The sequence below is a fragment of the Sciurus carolinensis genome, chromosome 9, assembly GCF_902686445.1.
Source record: "Sciurus carolinensis chromosome 9, mSciCar1.2, whole genome shotgun sequence".
Taxonomy (NCBI): domain Eukaryota; kingdom Metazoa; phylum Chordata; class Mammalia; order Rodentia; family Sciuridae; genus Sciurus; species Sciurus carolinensis.
In genome coordinates, this window is record NC_062221.1 from 68,603,816 (window position 1) to 68,626,454 (window position 22,639).

The 22,639-nt window shown below is 43.3% G+C and overlaps 1 protein-coding gene across 1 annotated transcript in view; it reads left to right on the forward strand.

Annotated features, from left to right (window-relative positions):
* The window catches only part of Muc13 (mucin 13, cell surface associated), a 30,047-nt gene extending 9,040 nt beyond the window's left edge, over nucleotides 1-21,007 (forward strand). Inside the window, exons 5-14 of the mRNA XM_047565483.1 lie at nucleotides 1,628-1,750; nucleotides 3,023-3,129; nucleotides 6,021-6,076; nucleotides 8,506-8,675; nucleotides 12,814-12,936; nucleotides 13,239-13,362; nucleotides 13,993-14,030; nucleotides 16,002-16,086; nucleotides 18,694-18,895; nucleotides 20,365-21,007. Coding sequence (XP_047421439.1) covers nucleotides 1,628-1,750; nucleotides 3,023-3,129; nucleotides 6,021-6,076; nucleotides 8,506-8,675; nucleotides 12,814-12,936; nucleotides 13,239-13,362; nucleotides 13,993-14,030; nucleotides 16,002-16,086; nucleotides 18,694-18,895 — 1,028 coding nt within the window. The 3' untranslated portion in view covers nucleotides 20,365-21,007. The remainder of the gene's footprint in view (nucleotides 1-1,627; nucleotides 1,751-3,022; nucleotides 3,130-6,020; nucleotides 6,077-8,505; nucleotides 8,676-12,813; nucleotides 12,937-13,238; nucleotides 13,363-13,992; nucleotides 14,031-16,001; nucleotides 16,087-18,693; nucleotides 18,896-20,364) is intronic.
* The last annotated feature ends 1,632 nt before the right edge of the window (nucleotides 21,008-22,639 follow it).

Below are 22,639 nucleotides of genomic sequence, written 5' to 3' on the forward strand. Positions count from 1 at the left end.
CCTCGCTAGAGTTGTTTTATTTATTATTTACTTATTTATTTACTTTTTGCCACCCAAAGGATCAAATCCCAGGATCCCAGGCATGCTAGGCAAGTGTTCTTACCATTGAGCTACACTGCTAGCCCATTTTTAATTAATTTTATATTTATTTATTGGTACTGAGGATTGAACCTAGGGGTGCCTTACCATTGAGCTACATCTCCAGTCCTTTTCATTTTATTTTGAGGTAGGGTATCATTATGTGACTCAGGCTGGCTCTGATCCTCTTGCCTCAGCCTCCTGAGTTGCTGGGATTATAGGCATGTACCACTGTGCCCCCGAGCTGTCTACTCTTTATTTTTTAATAAAAGTAAATTAAGATCATGATTATCAAAAAAGCAGCTCAAACAGGGCAAAAACATATGTAATAAAAACGAAATTTCCCTCCTATCCTAAACTTCTAGCCCCTTAGTTTCCTTCCCCAAGAACAACCTCTGTGGCCAGTTTCCTGTGTCTTCCTCCAGAGAAAATTCATGCAAATGCAAGCATAAGCATATATATCTGTGTGTCTGCCCTTTTTAAAAATATTTTTTGGTCAGAGGTAAACATAATACCTTTATTTTATTTATTTATTTTTATGTGGTGCTGAGGATGGAAACCAGTGCCTCACATGTGCAAGACAAGCTCTCTACCACTGAGACACAATCCCATCCCTATACCCCTTTTTAATCACAAAAAAGAGGGTGTTAAACATATTGTAACTTATATATAGCTTTTTAAAAACCTGACTAGCTTATCCCCCATAGGTTTTTAAGAATCTCAAGGCATCTCCGAAGGATGTCAAACACTTAAGCTATCCTGATATCAAACCTCAGAATTTTATTTGATGGAGGTGAAGAAAATGACCAACCAAGATCAACATTTGGCCACTGACTGCACTACCCTCCCCAGATCTCATCAATTCTTTGGAAAGAAGGAGGATACCGTACCCTGCCAGGCCCAGGAGACTTGGCCACTAGCGTGGAAGCCATTGCATGGTTATTCTCATCCGCTCAGAAAGCCAGAGGCTGGCGTGTCGCCTAAGCACCTCCTTCAGAATGTTCAGTGGGTTATTCCACACTCTCTCCTTTACTATCCCTTTCCTTTCCTCCTGGATATGTACACCAGGCATGCTAGCCAGACTATGACATCTAGTTCCTTTTTGGAGCTTTGTGCATGTCCCTCCCTATAAAGCAATCATTCATGTCATCCTAAAAAGTATGATGCTTCATCTAAATGGTTTTCAGGGGTCCAACTTAGCATTAGAGAACCAGGCACTGAGGTTCTAGAGAGCCCTGGAGATCTGAAGATTTCCAACTCCTGGGAATTAGAAGGCTCTATCTATTTCTCTTTCTTTCTCAGGTAGGCCTTTAACCACTAAACTCTACTCTTTGCCATCAACAAGCCCTTGGCCCAAAATTTCAGCAATAGACTCTCCAGAGACAGAAAACTGCATTTGTTTCTAGCTCTTCTAAGAGTGTGCTGTGGAGTAACACAGTCTGGGAATGGAGACCACCCAGGAGGGAGGCATGAAGAGTGACAACTGTGTTTCTAAGTGTTATTTGCTGTCATTTCTGTGGACTTTTAATGTCTTTCTACTCCATCTAAGGTTCCAGCGATTTTTGCCAAGGAAGTCGCTGTGGAGGTGATGCAGCCTGTGTTAATCTGAATAAAACAGGGTTCTGCCTGTGTGTGGAAGGGTATTACTACAGCTCTTCCTCATGTCTGAAAGGTGAGTGGCAAGGGTGTGCCAGGCAGGATTCTGTATCTCGTATCTAAAATGGAATAGAAAACTCAAAATGATGGCAAATAGGGCCTCCAGAATATGAGAGGCAGAGGAGAATTGGAGGCAACCAAGGCCAGCTAAATAGGAAAAATGGTCTCTCCGTTGTCCTGTGCAACCTAACAGGAGAGGAGATGGACTAAGTCAGATCTGCGAGGTAGGCCTGAAGGTTGGGGGTGCCATCTACTGTTGCAGGGAAAGTTCTATGAAGACAAAATGAGATTAATATGTGCAGAAGCCCCTAGAAAACTACTATAAGATCACACAACTATGAAGTGTTTGTCTACAAAGTGCTGTTACAACACAGGGACAGCAGAAGAAGGTGACATGGCTTGAGAGTCTGGTCTCTGACTGTGGCTTAGTTCTCTGGCACAGGATCTGCTTGTTCCTTGACAGCAAAGTCCCCTATTAGAGTGTAAGAGCCTCCTCAGCTCTGGAAATGAAATTTGGGGACAGAACAATACACTCTTAGCTTCATACTTTTTTCGTTAGATCACTTGGTTGCTCTGAGGTCCCAGGCCTGTCTATCTGAATTACACTTTTTTTTTTTTTTTGGTTGTTTAACGAATGAAAAATATAACACCTTGCCAGAGCAGACTATTATGTAGGAAATGAACACATTGCATTGCCCACAGGGGTTAGGGAAAAGCCAAAAACCAAACAAAAATCCATATTTTTAGCACTAAGAATTTCATTTCTGGGAATCCACTCTAAGTAAATGATCCCAGAAAAGGCTCATGCATAAAGATGTCCATTGCAAACTTTTCCCTCCCTTTTAAATAATGAAAAATGCCAAGTCCAATCACCACCACCACCAACAACAACAACAACACCACAAATGACCACATTAGCAAATGGGACATACACTTTAAGAATATTATGTAGATTTTTAAAATGATAGCTATGAAGACAGGGAAATTATTTGAAAAAGGTATTATGTAATAATAAGTAAAACAGTGAGGTATGTTCTGAACTTGGTATAATAACCTTGTAAACCTTGTGGGAGAAAAAAAGAGAAAGAACTGGGAGGAATCCACCCAATGAAAATGGCCATGCTGGGTTGGGGGTATTATAAGTAACTTTTAAAAAATATTTCTAGTCTTCCTGTAATGTCATCATATAATGTTGAAAAAAATTTTTTAAATAATCAATGTTTTATAACAAAATGGAAATAACTCTCTTTGTGTTAAATAGTACAAAAAGATTCTGCTTGATTTTCAGGAAAGACATTCCCTGGATATATTATAGTACAAGACGTTGAAACAACTGATTTGGACGATAAAAGTTCTTTAGCTTATGAAGAGTTACACAATAAAGTTACTACCTTTGTAAGTATTTTCTATAAGTCCTTTCTGTAGAAGTGTTCTTCTCACACTGAGCTGTGGCCTCTTCGTGCTGGTCTTCGTGTGGGACACACTGGAACAGTTATGTCAGTTGTTAAAATAGTGAAAAGTACCCTCCTGGTTGGTGGGCAGCTACTACCACTGCCCCCTGTCACCCAGGTCCCTTTCCTGAGACCCAGGGACCTCCCTGCTGGGCTCGTACCTAGCAGCAAAGCAGCTAGCATGGTAGAGGGCCTCAGGAAGCCTGCTCTAGCCATAGTTTTAAATGGAAAGGAAATATAACGGTGTCCTTAAAACAAATTATTTCAGAGTGGGTCGGGATGTATCTCATGGTAGAGCACTTGCCTCACATGAGAAAGGCCTTGGATTTGATCTCCAGCACCATAAATAAATGTTAAAATGCGTACATAAATAATTATTTTGGACTGGGATTATAGCTCAGTAGTTCTACTTAGCATGTATGGGACCCTTGGTTCAATCTCTAGAACTGAAAAAATAAAATAAAATAAAATTTCCACAGCATAGGGGAGAGAAAAAAATAAAGATATTATTTTCCTTTTCACATTCAAATTTGCATGAATTTCCATACTAGTCTGGCTTTTTAAAAAATTCTATAGGAGGGATTACATCTGATTTATAAGTGCTAAATTGTCTGTTTTTTGTCAAAAATGTTGAAATGAACCAATTTCTTTTCATTTAGATTCTAGCATGTAGGGTGTGGGCTTGAAGGGGAGGGGGTATTTATGTTCTGGAACCATGTGTGTTAGGCTAAGAAGAATTTGCAGGCAACATCCCACCAATATTTCTCAAGGTTTAGTTTTAGAAGGAATAATATCAGCCTTAAGTATTTCTTAGGCCTGTAGGTGGACTGAAAACTTAAAAAAAAAATTTTTTTTTTTTGGCATTGAGGATTGAACCCTGGGGGCACTTTACCACTGAACTCCATTCCCAGCCCAAAATAAAATAGAATAAAAATGTTTTATTTCAAGGCAATTGCTGAAGCTGGCCTCAACTTTGTGATCCTCCTGCCTTAGCCTCCCCAGTGTCTGGGATTACAGGCAGGTACCATCACAACCTGGTTAGTAGAAAAATACTTTTAAAGACTAAATTCTCATTCTATGATAATATCTTTCCATTTGTAATTATATCAATACAAAATGGTTTGTTATTATTTGAACTGATAAAGTATAAAAATACTATTATTGAAACGATCCTCCAGGTTGTTCTGAGAGCTAGTATTCCTGGTCACACAGCCAGTACCTAGTTAGTGCGGATGAAACCCGTGGCTTCCCTGTCACAGGTTTGCTCTTACTCCTGTCCATGCTATGTCTGCATGATGGGCCATCTTGCAGTGACTTGCCCTGTTACCTTGTATCTGCATTCAAATTTGCCAGCTTGGGTGGTATTGAGTACATTGTAATGGCAACAGCAACATGGTCCTATTTCTAGGGAACCTCCAAATTGCCTCATGTGGCTTTACTGAGTACCGTTGCTGTGGACACTAGGTTCACCAGATTTGGCTTTGGGTATGAGTGGCACACAAACCCCCTCCACGTTACAGGTCTTGTGCCCTGGTCTTCAGGATCAGTTTACAAACTTGAGCTCAGACAGGGCTGGATATTCCTGGGGGAACCTGTAAAGAGTGGCGCATTCTTACAGTTTCAAAGAGATTTTTAATCCAAAAGGGATATGTCAGAACTCCCTTGCAACCCCTGGAGCAGAGTTAGGAAAACTGAGGCAACTTAACTTCTTTAGGTTCGTCTTAACAGACTTCGTGGGGCAGTCCCAGATCAGTCCACGAGAAGTCTCATAGGGTCCATTTTTTAACCTCTTTGGATCTAACTGGGAAGTCTGCAGAGGGGTTTGGGGTTCCTCAGTCAGGAGCTATGTCTTGCATTCTACCAGTAATGTTTTTAATTCTGAAAACAGCCCTGCAGGGGAGATAGTACTATTATGCCCATTTTACAGATGAGGTAACTGAAGATCAGGAAGGATGAGTTACTGACTGAAGGTCTCCCATTCGATAATTGAGGAGGTCAAGTCTTGAACCCAAAGCTGCCTGATCACAGGGTTGCCTCTACTTCTTCTCACTTGATGGCTGTGGTGCAGGCAGGCCTGTGTGGACAGCTCCTGTCTTCTTGCCCAACCTGGCAGCCATAGGTTAGGAGATGCTTCCTCAGAGAATGACCTAGAAGGCAAAAAAGAAGAGAAAACACTTTCTTTCATATCAGATGCTAATTTCTCAAGCTCTTCTTGGGAATTAAGAGATTTCTTTGGAATTACAGGGTCACAAAACCAGGTGTCTCTATGGCATTTGTGTCTTTCAACTCCACATCATGCTCCCCCTACCTGATCACAAGGCTGATAGGGCCTGTCTTTGTCATCTCTAAGTCCCCTAGCATAATGCCTTGGGCAAGGGAGGCAAATATATGTTCCTTGGGTAAATTGATAAATGCATGAAGCACATATATAGTTAAAACTACTGAGTACACAAAACTTAAGGCACATTAAGTCACTTTTTTTTTTTTTTTACAGTTCTGGGGATCAAACCCAGGGCCTCACACATGTTAGGCAAGCACTCTACTACTGAGCTATAACCCCAACCTGTCACCTTATTTTTAAGAGTGAGATGATTGATCTGGCTAAGTGTTTTAGGTTTCCATTTTTTTCCTGGATATCTCAAAGAGTTATATTAGACTCTTGCTACTTCATAGCAAAGATTACTGTTAGCCAGCGTGTCAAGAATAAATAATTCATGTTGTAAGAAAACCACATATATTTACATGAATAAGTTTAGAAATTTATGTTAAAACGTAGGTAGAGTATCATTTAAAAAATTTTTTTTAACTTGTTATTAAATCTGTTGTCTTTCACAGTTTGAAACGGCATTGAACACTTCTGATTATGGACAAACCGTGATTCTTAAAGTAAGGTAGGCTTACTGTGGACTAAAGGGGGGCTTTGGAAGCGGATGTTTGCCTCACTTCTGGTCTTAAGTTCCCCACTAAAGCCCTCTCTGGTGGCAAGTTGGAAGTCAAGAAGAAGTGGTCATTCTGAATACGCTGAGGGTTTTTGTGCGTTGGACCTGCCTTTGATGTCACACTGACTCTGGCCGCGATGGGCAGGGTGTGGCCTGGAGGAGGAGGATGCTGATGGTTACTTAGTAACTGGTGCACATGGTCCAAGGCCTCCTCTGGATGAGTTTGCTTGGTTTAATCCCTTGGCTGCAAACCATACTTAGTCAATCCCTGGGATGTACTTTCCAGGAAGCCAGAAGGAGGAAGAAGGGTTCACGGTCATCTCCTCTCTCATGTGGGGTCTGAAGGGGGACAAGAACACCAAATCAACACCTGGCTTCTGCAGAGCCTGCAGCGAGCTCTTCCTACTCTAAGAACAGCACTTATTTGAGCACTGCAATGTATGATGACAAATACTCAGTGTTATTTAGGGACATGAAACGGCAGAGGATACTCAGGAAGTTAAGGATTCTATCTCAGTGTTCTTTAAAGCATATTAATACACAAGTACTCAGGCTGAAGAAAGAATGCTCTGTGATAAATGAAGTTGTGCAGAAAAAGAAGCACTTTATGTTTAAAGTTTTATGCATTTATTCCTGAGTTATGTCGAATCCTTTGTGGAATAAGATAAAGTGTGCGTGTAGGCAATTGGCACTCTGTATCTGGGGGTTACACATGTGGAGATAGAAAACATTTGAAAAAAATTTGCTTCTGTACTGAACATCCACGGACTTTTTGTTGTTATACCATAAACAACATAGAATAATAACAATTTCTGTAGCATTTATATTGTATTAGGTATTATAAATAATCTAGAGAGGATTTAAAGAACATGAGAGGATGCTCATAGGTTATATGGAAATACTAGACCATTTTATATAAGGGACTTGACCCTCAGATTTGAGTGCCCACCAAGGGTCCTGGAAGCAGTTCCCTCACAGATACTGAGGGTGTGTGTGTGTGTGTGTGTGTGTGTGTGTGTGTGTGTGTTAAAAGTTCCACAGAAGCCTTCCTAAAGGTGGTGGATTCTGAGCTGGGTCTTGCCTGGAGGCAAGTCTGCTTGGCAGGCAGAGGTACAGGGTTTGCATGCTCAGAGGCTGGCAGCAAGCAGAGAAGCGGAGCCCAAATGCAGGGTTCTGAAGCTGGGTATACAGTAGACTGGGGCTGGAGGACTACACACTGTTCCAGGATTTTAGGTTTGGTTTAGTGGACGGCAGCCATTTCCTATGTAGAGGATGACTGGATAGACACAGGAATGGCAAGGGGCAGCCGAGTCAGCCAAACCTGGGCTTTGATCCTGGCCTCAGCACTTCTTCGATGGATGGTGGGCAGGAGTTTTAACCTTTGTTACTCCCTCCGCATGACTGGGACAATCTGATCAACTTTCCTGGGACCTGGTGAGAAGTAAATGTGATAACACTGGGAAGATTCCCTACACACAGTTGATTTTCAACACCAGTCTATTTCCTTTTCAAAAAATGGGACCTTGCAGTGTGATAGAGACTGGATCCCACGAGATCATCTGGGGGGAGTCCCCCAAATTGTGGCACTCCTTTTATTCTTCAGGAGGTACTAGAAGAGGACCATGGGTGTTAAGAGGCAAACCTTTACCTGTTAGCTCAGGGTCATGGAGGAGTCCAGGGCCATTGCAGGGTGAATGAGTCTCACTATGAAGACATTTCTTAATCTCCAGCTCAAACTCTCTACTACTCTACAAATGTTAGTCTTGGAAGGATCCTCAGAATTTCTCTCTTTCAAACCTCTCTTGGGACAGAAGAAGAAACTCAGGCTCAGAGAGATTATGACTGACCATGGGCCACAAAAGATAGGGGCAAGTTTGTGTCTCACTAAGTTGCTCAGAGCCTTGATAAGTTGCTGAGGCTGACTTTGAACTTGTGATCCTCCTGTCTCAGATTCCTGGGTCCCTGGGATTGCAACTGTGTGTCACTGCGCCCAGCTTTTAAGAGACCTATTAAAATCTCTATTAAAGTGACAATTTAGTATTTCAGATGTTACTTGTACTACTTGTGGTTAGCACCAGACTTCTAGATCCTAAAAATGATTGTCCACAATTTTGTCAAAAATGTATATCAACAATTAAGTACCCTCCAAGAGGACATAGTTCTTACCATAGGCTTCTTCTGGACACATACAGACCTCTGGGCTGAAAAACTGCTATTTTCTGGTATGTGGCTCTGGACCTCCATATTTAGAACCCAATTGTGGAGACAGGACAGTACTTCAGGACTAGGACTGGGAGATTTGTGAATCTAGGAGGTTAGAAGACCTGTTTGATGACCCTTCTGTTCAATTCATCAAGTTGACAGATTTGTTTCCTTTTTAGCATACTCCCTTCTCTGCCAGGAAAATCTGAAATGCGTGCTGATAACAAGCGTGTTAATGCTTCAGTAGTAAACATTCTTAAACAAAGCACAAGTTTAAGTGAGGAAAATGTAACTACTATGATTAAGAAGGCAATCCCATCAAACCAAATTGGTGCTGTCCAGTATGAGGGTAAGTATTAAATAACTTCCCTCAGATTTTACCTAGAGAGCTACCTACCTTTGGGTAAACCTTCCATTACAGTAGATGTGAGGAGGGAGCAAGAACTATATAAGTGAATCATCATGTGTCTCCAAATTTCTTTTTAACTAGTCCATTCTTCCTCCCTATCCCTTCTCACTTATCTTCTACAACTTCCTAACCATCTCCAACCTTTGGTCATCAAACTGACCAATTTGTTCTTCCCTTGGAAGGTATAAATGACCCGACACATCATCTCTGGACAGAGAAAGATGAGAATAGAAGGAATAAGAAGGCTTACACCAAGTTATAGTTTTCTAAATGTTATAAAATTTTCACCTGTACTGTTTCCCCCTAGGTTGATGCACCAGTAGCTATAACAACTCCCACTTGCCATGTTACTGATCATTTCCAAACTTAGTGACTGGCCTAAAACACCACCATTTATTTCTTGAAGTTCCATAATTTTGTGGGTCAGAATTTACAATGGACTCTACTGGAAAGTCCTGCTGGTCTAGGCCAGGCTTGAGTGATCCCTGGTAGACTTCCTTAAGCATCTGCCTTTAGCTGCTGGATCAGTGGGAGACTGACTGGTGTCAGATGGCTCAGTGGGTGGCTCCACACAGTCTCTCATCCTCCAGCAGGCTAGTCTACAGGGATTAAAGAGTAGCAAGCAGAGCTGGGGAGATAGCTCAGCTGGTGAAGGCCCTGAGTTCGATTCCCCAGGACCGCCAAAAAAAAAAAAAAAAAAAGAGTAGCAAGCAGGTATAGTTCAGTGCACATGTGTTTCTCTGCTTACATCACATTTACAAACTGTCCTAATGACCGGAGCAATTCACATGACCAAACCTAGCATGGAAGAGCCCTATGGAAGGACATGGAGTCAGAAAGGCAGTCAGCCCTCCCCTGCAGCCATCAGAAACTCCTCACTTGGAAGTGACCTGTTAGGGCCAGACCCAGCGGAGACGCAAGTGCTATTCAGGCCTGTCACCAAATGCAAAGGCCTCCATTGAGCCACAGTGAATTTGATTTCCTGTGGCATTTGACAGACATCCTTCCCTTCTTCAAGTCCCCTTCTCCCTGAGCCTCCACCCACCATTCTCCTAATCCCTTTCCTGCCTTCCTCATCCCCTCCTCTGTCTTTTTCTCCAAGATTCATTCCCTACACTCTTATTTTTTTTTTAGTGATTGTAACCTTCCTGACCTGACCTCCTTTGTAAAACTCATTTCTCTTTTTGAAAACATATATCCTGCTCACTTATAATTTTCTAACACTTTTTTCTCTTTCCTCCAGATTTTACAAGGATTCTCACGATGTCTTAGGGCTTGGAGTTATAAATGCTCTGTGATAAAACTCTTAAAACTTGATTGGAAAATATGGGGGCTCTTCCTCTGTACCTTTTCTTTGGAGTTTGTTTGCCTTTTAACAACACACATTCAACTCTTTCCTATCTAAATATAATTTCCTTGCCAAAGAGGCTGGAGAAAAATGGTCATGGGGCTATTTTTTCTCATGTCTGCTATCAACATTGCACCAGTCAGCTCTGGCCTTTCCATGAGCCACCTACCTCCCCCTTAGAATGAACACACATACACACACACACACACACACACACACACACCTCTACTTGTTTGCTCATTTTCCATTTTAACCCTTTTTTCTTTGTCATTGGAGTGTTTGGTTGTTGCTGTCATTTTGGATGGTGTTTGTGGCAAGCCTCATTTGACGCTCAGCTTTCTCTGACACATTTTAAATATTCCATCTTGGGTGATGGGACCCTCTTTCTGTACTTTGTTTATTATTCTCATTTGAGATCTTCCTGTGCAAATAATACTAGTTTTTAAATCACCTCCTTCCTGTGATTCCCAGAGTTTTTACAACTCCTTTTTACAACTGCACATTGAGAATTTACGTTTTTAGAGCTTTTCACTTTCTTGAACTTCTTTTTTTTTTTTTTTCTGGAGTCTCATGCCATCAAATTAGCACCTTTTTCTTTCTGAATGTTGCAATATTTACTCTCTCTCCAAGTCTAGAGTATGCATCCATCTGTCCCCTCTGCTCCTTTCTCTGACCGTCTCTTGGTCCTTGTCTCCTACAGGCCCATCGCTTCTACCCATCAATCTACTTGTTTGTTGGAGTTAGGATTTTGGCTAGAGTAACAGTTCATGCAATCAGACACTTTATCCTCTGGATCTTAGCACACTCTGCTTTTGGCTAGATGAGACTTGCAACAAGTGTGAAGAAGTTGAGGGCCCTTGTCAGCATGCGTACTGGCCACTCGGTGGTTGCCAACTAAAAACAACTTGTATATTCCTCAAGATAATGTTGGGGTCCCCATGCAATTCTCTTGTGTGGGCTTCCCAGAGTGATTGTGTTGGCTACCAGTCCTGGCATACTTGAAACCATCTGGTCCCAGCTATGAAAATTGCTTTTTAGACAACCCCTCTCAATACTTCCTTCCACTCCGAAACCAGGCATTCACGCCTAGATACACGGACAAAATGTCAAAGCGTGCCATCTAGAGGAAGCCACGAGAACAAACCAGCCAGCCATATGGAGGCGAGATCCTCTTAGTGCTAAGAGGAAAACACTTTTCTGCCAGCCTCAGTGGCAAAAGTATATCATCTCTTCTGTGCCCAAAGGCGTAGAGTCTCATTCTCTAGACTTTAATTGGAGTTATTTTTCAAGTTGCAGGTGAAGAAAGAAAGTTAGTTACAGTTTGGGATTTTTTGGAGAGCAATCACATCACTTTTTTACCTACTTCTATGCTCTCCCCCAAATCCACCCTCAGATTCATCCCTAAAGCTTGCCAATTCACATCAAGTCTAAAATCCCCCTCTTATACGCCCCCCTTTGGTGCTGGGATGGAAACCAGGGCCTCACAGAACTGTGCAAGTGCCCTACAACGGAACTCCACTCCTGGCCCAGAGTCAAACATTCTTTTTTTTTTTTTTTTTTTTGGCACTGGGGATTGAACCCAGGGGGACTTAACCACTGAGCCACATTCCCAGCCCTTTTTGTATTTTATTTAGAAACAGGATCTCGCTGAGTTGCTTAGGGCCTTGCTAAATTGCTGAAGCTTAGCTTAGAACTCGCTGTTCTCCTGCCTCAGCCTCTCAAACTGCTGGAATTACAGGCATGTGCCACCTCGCCCAGCTAGTCTGACATTCTTAAAGGATTGCTTTCTCTTGCCAGGCTCCTGCTTAAAATCTACCAAAGGATTTTTCGGCTTATAGAATCAAATATAGTGTCTTTAACCTGACATCCAAACTCTGCTATACCTATGAATGAACAAGAGAATGAGAGTTGTTGAAGATCCTGAAGTAGGCACTGTCATGTACACTAGGTCACTCCATTCTCATCATAATTATGTGAAACAAGAATTATTATCCCTGCTTTAGATGGAGGAAACTTGGATTCACCAGAAATCAAATATTGAATAGAGAACCTACAGCCAATAAATAGCAAAGCCATCAATTCTGGGTTTTCTTCCACCCCTCTGCGCTCACTCACCCCATTCCAAGCACGGCTTGCTGTCCCTGTCAAGAATTCTGGGCTCCCTTTCATGCCTGTTTACTCCATTTAAACAGACTTTGCCCCTCCCTACCTGTTCAAATCTTTCTATCTAAAGATAGAAAGATAGAAAAAATTTCTAAGATAGAAAGATTTCTAAAGATAGAAAGATTTCTATCTAAAGATTTCTATCTTTTTATTCAATTTCCCCCTTCCTTGTGTTGTTTTCTTGAGCTATTTAAGCCACTAAACTCCTCTTGCCTTTGAAGTCTGGACCACAAAGCCTAGAGCTGAATTGTACGTTGCTTGATGTGATTCTATAAAGATGGAGCCCAACAGTTAAATGGCTTTAGCGGTTCTTGTGGAATGTAGCACAGAGATAGGTGGAGAAGAGCTTGAGCTTTATTGCTTGGATGGAATTAACTTGAACTGAATAATGTAAGGAAATCGTCACTGAAGAGAGGACTGGGGAGCCAGGTTTCAGAATCCCAGATTTTCATTTGTTAAATTCCCAAATGTATTCAAAGGCAAAGTACAACAGCGATGGGGTGGAGTGCTTTCACAAATTATCTGTTTCTTGCTGAATATATTTTTTAATTGTTTGTGCCCCGCCAGAGGAAAATAGGTGTGAATTTTATGGTTGTGTGGACACGGATCAAGATAAGTGCAGCAATGGTTTACAATGTGAATGCAAACCTGGACTGCAAAGACCCAACCAGCAGTCCTCTTTTTGTGTTCGTAAGTGTTCCGCCTACTTCTAAATGTTCTTCACAATGCTCACTTTCCCTCCTTTTGCGTTTGCCAAATACAAATGTTACTGCTTGAATGTCCAAGTGCATTTCGGCGACTGAGCGATGTGAATTTTGGCTTTAGACATATGGCCGGGTGGGGAAATGGTGAAGCAGCCCATGGGCAGCTTGTCATGGGTGGAGCCAATGAGCACCTCATTTTACTTAGAAAAAGCAATGTGAAAAAAAATCGTGTTGTCACGTGTCACTTGGGGTTGCTGAAAATTACCAGGAAAATCACTGGTTTTGCAGCGCTAGAGTGTCCTGATAACTGCAGTGCGGAGTTGAAGAAGCAATGCTTAAAGAAGGACAGCGGGCAGCTCGAATGCGTGTGCCAGCCCGGCTACCGGGAAGATGATAATAGCGTCTGTCTAGAGTAAGAGAGATCTCTCCATTTTTACCTTGCTATAGCTGGAGCGAGGCAGACAGGATCGAACTTGCAACATACATGGGCTTAGAGTCGGGAAGCTGGGGAGCTGGTGCAGGTGAGGAGGCGCACTGCTGCTGCCGCTTCAGCAGCATCACTGATAATTTTTGAGCATTCTGCGTGTGCCAGGAACCATACTAGGTAGTAGCAATCACACAACTGCCAGAAGCTTATCAGTTACCCATTTTCGGATGAGGGAACTGAAACTGAACATAAGTGGCATGCCCTTGCTCACAGGGGCGTAAACAGGTGGCAGAACAATGTGGTGTCACCCCTTGCAAGGGTCCCACCTTACCCCATACCTCTTGGGTTCTACTTCACCTGAATTGCCGAGTCTGCCTGGAGTTCAGAGGATGGAGTGTTCCCTCAGCAGCCAATGAGACCACACAGGATAGTATACCCCTCATCCTTCCAGAGCCCAATGGAAGGTGTTCTCCTGGAAGAATGGGGAGTGGGAGAAAGATGAGAGAAGAAGGAGCCAGGGAATGCAGAATGAAAGGAAGAAATGGAGAGGCGGGTGGGAACTCCAGTGTGCTCCCCACAGGGAAACATGGTTTCCTGTTTCTCATTGTTTTCCAGGTGTCCATTTGGCTACAGTGGTCTGGACTGTGAAGACCGTGAGTATGAATCTTGCTATTATAATAAGTTATTAAACACCCAAGAAATAAACATTGAGGGGCTGGGTTGTAGCTCAGTGGTAGAGCACTTGCCTAGCACGTGTGGGGCACTGGGTTTGATCCTCAGAAGCACATCAAAAATAAATAAATAAAATAAAAATATCATGTCCATCTACAACCAAAAATTACATGTATGTATATATATGTATACACACACACACACACACACACACACACACACACACACTATATATATATATATATAAACATTGACCACATTTGAAAGCCTGTTCAGTTATTCAAAGTCTCTGCTTCCTTCATAGAGAAAAGTCTGCTTACAGTTTGTCTTCTGGGACATGCATCCCATGTTCACCCTTATAAATAGCAGCACTTCTGCTATTAAAAATAATAGACTAAAATAATAATAATAATAATAATAGTAGAACTGAGACCAAGGGTTGAACTGGTGACTCTGAACTTACTCCAGCCCATAGCAGGGCATCGTCAGTCATTATATTGATTCCCATATTAGCTGAAATATGAAGTTTCTGCTACTAGAAATGATAAAAGTATATTTCAAAACTGTTGGTTATAGGTGAGCAGACCTGGAAACTAGACATTTAAATGTTCAAATTTTTTCATCTCAGAATTATTTACTGGTTTGTTTTGTGTTATGAAAAATTCTATTGCTTCTTTCCTACTATGCTTTACTGCCACCACATTGGGACAATACTAACTTGAAATTTTAAGTAATTTAAAAATGTACACAATGAACCAAAGCTCAGTGGTCCAAGGTGCTGGAAATATGCCCATCAGATTGCCACCAGCCCCAGAGGCGGTGCTGAGAGCTCTGGGTTTCCACTGTTCTTGGTTGCAAGGATGGACTTGCTGTCATGTCTTCCATCTGGGTTTTCAGTTTACACATCTATCAATCAAATGAGGCATTTGGACCAGGTGACCTTTCTGATCCTTCCCAGATTTTATGGTCTATGGCCCTGTAGGCCCAGATTGCAGGTGGATTTGTGAGGTGGCAGTGAGGTGGCAGGAAGAGACAGAGGCCTAAAGCAGTGCTGTCCAGTAGGAAGATAATGTGGTACACACCTGTGACCCCAGTGACTCGGGAGGCTGAGGCAGGAAAAACACAAGTTTGAGGCCAGCCTCAGGAACTTAGCAAGACCCTCAGAATTAGAAAAAAAAAAAAAAAAAGAAAATGCTGGGGGTGTAGCCCAGTGGAAGAGCCCCCTGGGTTTCCTCCCTAGTACCACAAAGAAAAAAAGAAAGGACTATAATGTGAGTCACAGATTGCATTATAAATTTTAAAAGTTTCAAGCAGAATTTAAAAAGTAAGAAACAGATGAATTTGATTTTACTAACATTCTATTTAACCCAATAAAATTCCAATTATCATTTCAACATGTTATCATACAGGAGTAGTATTAATTTTCTGCTAAGTGTTTTCAATCTGGTATGTAGGTCACACTCACAGGCCACCCTACAGTCACATTTCAGTGTCAATGGCACTACTCAGAGCTGCAGAATGGGCATTAACGGACCTCCAGACTCTTTCCTCACTGATACTGTCAAGATATTACCTGGTGCATCCATAATGACAAATTTAGCCCCAACCTGGTGTCCCTAGCTTATGAGTAAGGGGAGGCCTGGAGGCAAGCAAAGGAAATAAGGGAAGGAAGGTTGAGATCCCACTTCCCACAAAGCCCTGGAAGACCCCATTGCCATCAGCCTCCTTCATATTTATGGCCTTATGTCTGGTAAGGGTACCTCTTCAGGCTGAGTTCTGAAGACATGGTAAGGGCAGGGCTACCTACCCAGTTTGGCTCTTGAGGGGTCAGAGACCAGAGTCTGATCATCCTCATAACCAGAAGCCCCGGGAACACACAGGCCTGTGTGTGCAGTAGACATCTGGGGACAGTTTGCTGAAGGTTGTTCCTACTTTCTTCTTCTTCCTTTCAGAGTTCCAGCTGATCCTCACGATTGTGGGCACCATCGCCGGCATCCTCATTCTTGGCTTGTTGATTTCATTGATCTGCTTAGCCAGGTACGGGGATGGAAGTTTCCCTTTCCTGCGGACACTCCTTTTTCTAAACACACCTAGTCTCTCCTGGGCAGGAGAGGGGACCTCTGAGGGGAGGCCTCTCTGATACCACTTTGTTTTTTCTTACCTTAATTTCCTTCTGATTGTGTAAGTCTACATGATCATGAAAGAAAATCAGGAAAACAGAAATGTGGAAAAGAGCAGAATAAAAAACCCACCCATAGAACCCACCATCCTAAAGCAATGAACATTTCAGTACATATCCTTCCAGATTTTTTTAAAAAGATATTATATACACAGTTTTGCATCCTTTGTGTTTAAAAAAACTTCTGTTGAGGTTTATGTTTGCTTGACACTGTCATAGGACAGAGTGGTCATTTTTCTGTCATTAAGAATTCTATTGACAGTTTTAACTCCACTGATGCCATCAAATACAATTTTTACCAAGTCATTTCCCTGGTCTGCTGCAAATGGTCTACCCAGAACCTCCTGGGCTCAAAGAGGGAGAAGCCTGTGCCTAAGTGGCTGTTTCTCAGCTTGGTGCCCTAAGTTCTCTTAAGGGAGATGGAATAGGGTCCATTCATTTCTTCAACAAGTACTTAGGTATGTGGAAGTTCCTCCCATCAGCAGGGAGGAGATTGCTGTTATCTCTTTTCTATTCTATATGTGCCAAGTGGGCTCTACTTTGCTAAGAAAACAAGTTACTTTTTTCTAACATTTAGCTCATACCTTATATTTTGCAAAATAGGTATTTTCCCACTATAATTGGAGAGGATAACAGATTTTAGGTTCCTAAAATCCTTTGCTTCTTCTTTTTTTCTTTTGTTCCATTTTGATGTTAACTCTTCCCAGAGACTCAGTTATAAGGAATTAAACCTGAAAACTTGCTGCGTGAGCGTTCCCCCTGGTCTCCAATTCCCCTTCTCCAGAGAGAGAGCCAGAACATTTCTGGATCTGGAGCAAGGTTGTTCTTAGGACTGACCGTCTTGAATCTTCAGGGTCCTCGAGAGTTGCTATAAAGGCCAGGAAACATGGTGCACTCCTGTGACCCCAGTGATTCAGGAGGCTGAGGCAGGAGGATCACAAGTTTGAGGCCAGCCTTGGCAACTTAGCAAGATCCTATTTATTGCATTAAAAAAAAAATTAGAAGGGCTGGGGATGTGGCTCAGTGGTAAAGTGTCCCTGGGTTTAATCCCCAATACTGGGGGGGGAAAAAGAAAAGAAAGAAAATGATAGAAGAAAAAAGTGTGGCTAGGGAACCTTGTGGCCCCGTGAGAGCAGTGACACTCAGCTCCTCCTTCCTGCAGCAGAGTCAGGCTTGCTCCTGACTCAGCTACCAAGTCATGATTCTTGAGAATGAAGCATGATTTTTTATTTTCTTGTCAGTTTCATAGAGAAGGGAAGCCCTTCTTGGCCACTTCAGTCAAGAGCATGTGGAAGGGCAGGGGCTCTGCTGTGGGCTGGGCTGGGCATCAGGATCACAAGCTGAGGGACATTCCCCATGTGACTAAGGCTTCGGTGACTGCCAGCTGGGAGAACCCTGTGGGCATCTCAGCCTGGGTCCCATCCTCCACTCCCACTGTGCAGGGCACTGCAGGAGCAAGACCAGGCCTGTGGACCAGGAAGGAAAGACGGGCAGCAATGCCTCCCTCACTACTCATGCTTATGCTTGGCTTTAAATACCTCACTCCTGGGCTGGGGAGGTAGCTCAGTTGGTAGAGTGCTTGCCTTGCAAGCATCAAGGCCCTGGGTTCTATCCCCAGCACTACAGAAAAAAAAGGAAAAAAAAAAACAAACCTCACTTGAGATCCTTGAGGGACCACAAGAGATCCCAGGAGAACCTATTTCTCTTTTCAAGACCTTGATACCTTGAACTCATTTTATTCACCAAGATGTTTCTGTAGACGTTGGACGTTGGAACTGCTTGGATGAAAAACCAAATCATCTTTCCTCTTTGACCCCTATTATTATTTCCATAAATAATTGAAAATTATGCTTAAGAATATTGACATTCTGCTGGGCATGGTGGCATACGCCTGTCATCCTAGTGACTCAGGAGGCTGAGGCAGGAGGATGGCAAGTTCCAGGCCAGCCTCAGCAACTTAGTGAGACCCTAAGCAACTTTGTGAGTTTCAAAATAAAATTTAAGAAAAAGGGCTGGGGATGTGGCTTAATGGTAAGCACCCCTGGGTTCAATATCTAGTGTCAAAAAAAAAAAAAAAAAAAGGAATACTGACATTCTTAGCAAAATTTGAATGAACCAGTGGAATTACATGATGACATTAGATCAGCTGATATTCATGCCTCGGGCTTATGAGGGGAAGGTCTTTAAATGTAGGGGATCTACATAAAATGAAATAACAAAGGAATTATTACAAGTGATGGGACATCAGGTGTGTGATCTAATCTTTATTGATTCAGAAGAGTTAACAGTCGGGAAATCTGGGTGCTGGGCGTATGAGAATTCTGTAACATACATATTTTTGTAACTTATGGTGTAAATTTGAAACTATTTCAAAATTTAAAAAATATTATTAAGAAAGAACATTAACATTTACTTTGAGGAACTCTCTGCCATTGTCAGATCCTAATTTCTTTTATGGATTACAGGTCAAAGAACAAGAAGAATCATATTGAAGAACAGAAATTGATTGACAATGACTTTCAAAATCTACAAATGCAGTCAACGGGCTTCAGCAACCTCGGAGCTGATGGGAGCCTCTTCCCCAAAGTCAAAACATCGACCTCCAAAGACATCCATGTGCAAAACCCCTATGCAAACCAGAGAGGCGTGCCTCGCCCCGACTACTAGGTGAGTCCGGGCTTCCTCCTTGGCCTTGCAGAATGAAACACCCTAGGGCACAGTAGGGGCCCCTCAATCCATGGCTGTGTCCTCCTCAATCCGTGGCTTCTCCGGGGGCTTTCTATTTTTATTTATTTATTTTTTTGGTACCAGGGATTGAACTCAGGGGCACTCAACCACTGAGCCACATCCCCAGCCCTATTTTGTATTTTATTTAGAGACAGGGTCTCACTGAGTTGCTTAGAGTCACACTTTGGCTGAGGCTGGCTTTGAATTCATGATCCTCCTGCCTCAGCCTCCCAAGCCACTGGGATTACAGGTGTGTGCCACCATGAAAGGCACATGGGTTTTTGTTTTTGTTTTTGTTTCGTTTTTTAATCAAAAGAGAAAGATCGAGGAGAAAGCTCCCTGCTCTTGTAAATAGTCACCACCTGGCTTATCCGTATGCCTTCTGTTTCTTCATATGTAAAAAGAATGGGTTAATTTAGATGTCTGCAAGTTCCCTTTAAATTATCAACTTCTGCGGCTCTGATTGCAGTGGTTGAGATGCCAACTGCTAGACTGTGAAGCTCCTGGGTCCTAGGTCAGGATATAAGGGTAGTTCTATCCAATCCTCATCGGTCTCTCAGCCCTTTCTTTTCTCTTTTCTTCCTTCCTTCCTTCCTTCCTTCCTTCTGTCCTTCCTTCCTTCCTTCCTTCTCCTTCTTTCCCTCTCCCTCTCCCCGCTCCTTTTTCTCCTCCTCCTCCTCCTCCTCCTTCTTCTTCCTACTTCCTCCTCCTCCTTCTTTTTTTGGTACTGGGGATTGAGTCCAAGGGTGCTTTACCCCTGAGCTATATCCCAGCCCTTTTTATTTTTGATTTTGAGGCAGTTGCTGAGGCCAGCTTTGACTTTATGATCCTCCTGCTTCAGCCTCCTGGTCACTGGGATTACAGGCGTGCGCCACCACACCTGGCAACTCAGTTCTTTTCTAAAGAGATAAGGCAAGTTAGGCCAATGGGATTTTGTTTCCCGAGGAGGACTTTCGAGAAGAATAGGTGTACTCCTTCGATTTGTATTAGGTAACCACAGGTGGCACTACTTAGGGTGAGCTGAATGAAACATTAAAAAGAGGAAACCTGTGAGAGGAGACTCTGGGGCCAAGAGAGACGAGGGGACTGAGATGCAAGAAGGGGCAATGACGAAGACACAGGGGCCAGGAAGGAGCTAGGAAACGGAAGAGAGTCGAGGGAAGAAATGATTCAAAGAACAGAAAGAGGGCTGCGGTGTAGCTCAGCGGTAGAGCAGCTGGGTTCCACCCTGGCACTGCGAAAAACAAAACAACAACGAAATAAAACAAAACTTGGAAACAAAGACAAAGAGTGGGGGAAAGGCTGAAGATCTCAAATCATGTGAATAACTTACAAATCTAAATTTTCTTCTACGTTTTGGTTGAAAGTTTCTTCTCTAAGAGTTTTAACTCGTGCTTTCTCTCTCTCAGTCCAGAATGATAAAAATTTGGAACCCTCCCTGGCCGGTGGCCCAACATACATGCCATTACATCGAGTGTTTGGAAAGATGTAAAGAAGTGAGGGCCGCTGCAGGTCTGGCCACAGTGCCTCCCTCCTGCCTGACAGCTGTCCGTTACTGCGAGGAACAGCTCGCTGAGAAGTGCGAAATTAAATGCAAATGCACCGATGCTGTTTGCACTTGTAAGATAGTTGATTTTCTCCAATCAGTACAAAGCACTAAGACAATGATTTGTTGCTTTTTGTCGTTGTCGTTTTCTTGTTTTTGTGGTAGGGCAGCAATAACCATTTCCCACCTAGAGGAAAGCTCTGGCCATCGCTCATTCCTGGGAGATCGTTGTCCTTGAGTCCACAGGGCATAAGCCACTCCTCCTGGGAGACTCTTGACTCCTCAGCCATGGCACTTCCAGGAGAGGGCAAAGCCTGCCCTCTTTTAAGGTTCATTCTCTGACAGATCAGAATGAACCTGCTCCTATCCCTCCTGGCCACCGTTGGATTGCCAATAGCCGAGGCCTGGTCTCACCCCAACAAGACAGGAAAGACACGCCTTGCAGCTTTATCAGACGGACTCATTGCGAATCCAGGAAGTTTTTGATGTTATTTAGAAGACTGAGAGTAGACATATGTAATGTGGGGTGCCATCTTGGGGCACCTTGGGGTGCCCCTTTTTGAAATGCATGGAGAGGCTGAGAGAAAAAGAACATGACTAGGAGGAGGAGGGAGAGAGGCCAAGGAGGCTGTGCCAGGAAGATGAATCAGAGGAGGCATCCAGGGTCCACCTTCTCCCAGGGTTCCCCTCCTCCGTGAGCAACGGGCACCCCCCTCTAGTGCAAGTCCTTCCCACAACAGACCCGAGAAGCAGGAGGAAGCTTGAGGTGCCCTTGAAATTGCAGGCAGCTCATTCCCAGGAGTCCAGATGACCAGTCTGATAATGCAGGTTCCACAGGGCCACAGCCTGTCCTGGTGACAGGGGCTTAACTGTGGCCACCAACACACACCCAAGAATATGGGCGAGCACCTCCAACAGGCTTTTTAATGTTGGTAGAGCCCTTGTGTATGTCTGTCTTGCAAAGTGTTTATATTTTTTATTATTTTTTGTTCTTGACTATTAATTGTGAAAGGTAACAATAAATTATCTTTGGTAAATGGTGTCCTTTTCTGAGTTTTGGGCTTTTGCTGATACACATAGTAAGTCTTGTTTTAAATAGCAAACATGACAAAATGGAGTGGTTAACATCTGCTGTCCCCACTGGGGGTATTGGATTACCCAACATATTTACTGAGTTCTGGATATTTTTGGATGCTACCCCCGTGAGGAATCCACTCCTCCACCTTGGCAAAGCAGGCATGCGTTTTGAGTGGTCTGATCCCACTTCCCCTTGCAGGGGTTGGCCCTGGTTGGCCCATGGCAAACAGTGAAACCTCATCCCTCCTTGCCACAGGGAGCGATTTGCAGGTGGGCATATGGCATAAGTGGATATAATTAGAATGAAGCCTAACTTTTGGTGGGTGGTTTTGAGGAAGAGAAACTCTTCTGGAGAGTGGGCTTTTCATTCTGGGTTGCTTTTGATTCTTATATACTATGGCCTAAAATGTATTTATTTCTGCTCACTGGTACCTTTGGTTTCTTGGTTGTCCTACAACCCTGAAGGGCTGCCAGAACCAACTTTCTAAGATGCAGATCGGATCAGGACACTCGCTCGCTGAAGGCCTCATGCATTCTCCACTGGGAGCCCGAGTGCATAGAATCAGCTGGACTCTGGGGCCCGGTTCTGGTCCCCAGGCTCGGCTTCCTGACCCTCCCCACAGGCGCAGCACTCTGCCCACTCCTGCTGTTTCTTAAACACACCAGCCCTGCTTTGCTCCTGATCTCTCCTCCTGGAACGCCCCTTTCCTTCAGCTGTTTAGGCTGTCATAACAAACAACCAAAGACTGGGTGGTTTACAAATAGTTAAAGTTCCTTTCTCATGGTTCTGGAGGCTGGGAAGTCCGATATCAAGATGCCGGCAGATCTGCTGTCTGGTGAGGACTTGCTCCTTCGTGGATGGCCATCTTCTCGTGGTGACCTCACACGTTGGGGAAAGGGATCTCTCAGGCCTCTTTTGTAAGGGCACGACCCCCACTCAGGAGGCTCCATCCTCAAGACCTAATCACCACCCAAAGGTCCCACTCTCTAATGCCATCACTTTGGGCATTAGGATTTGATTCATGAATGGGGTGCTGTAGTTTGGACCGGAAATATCACTC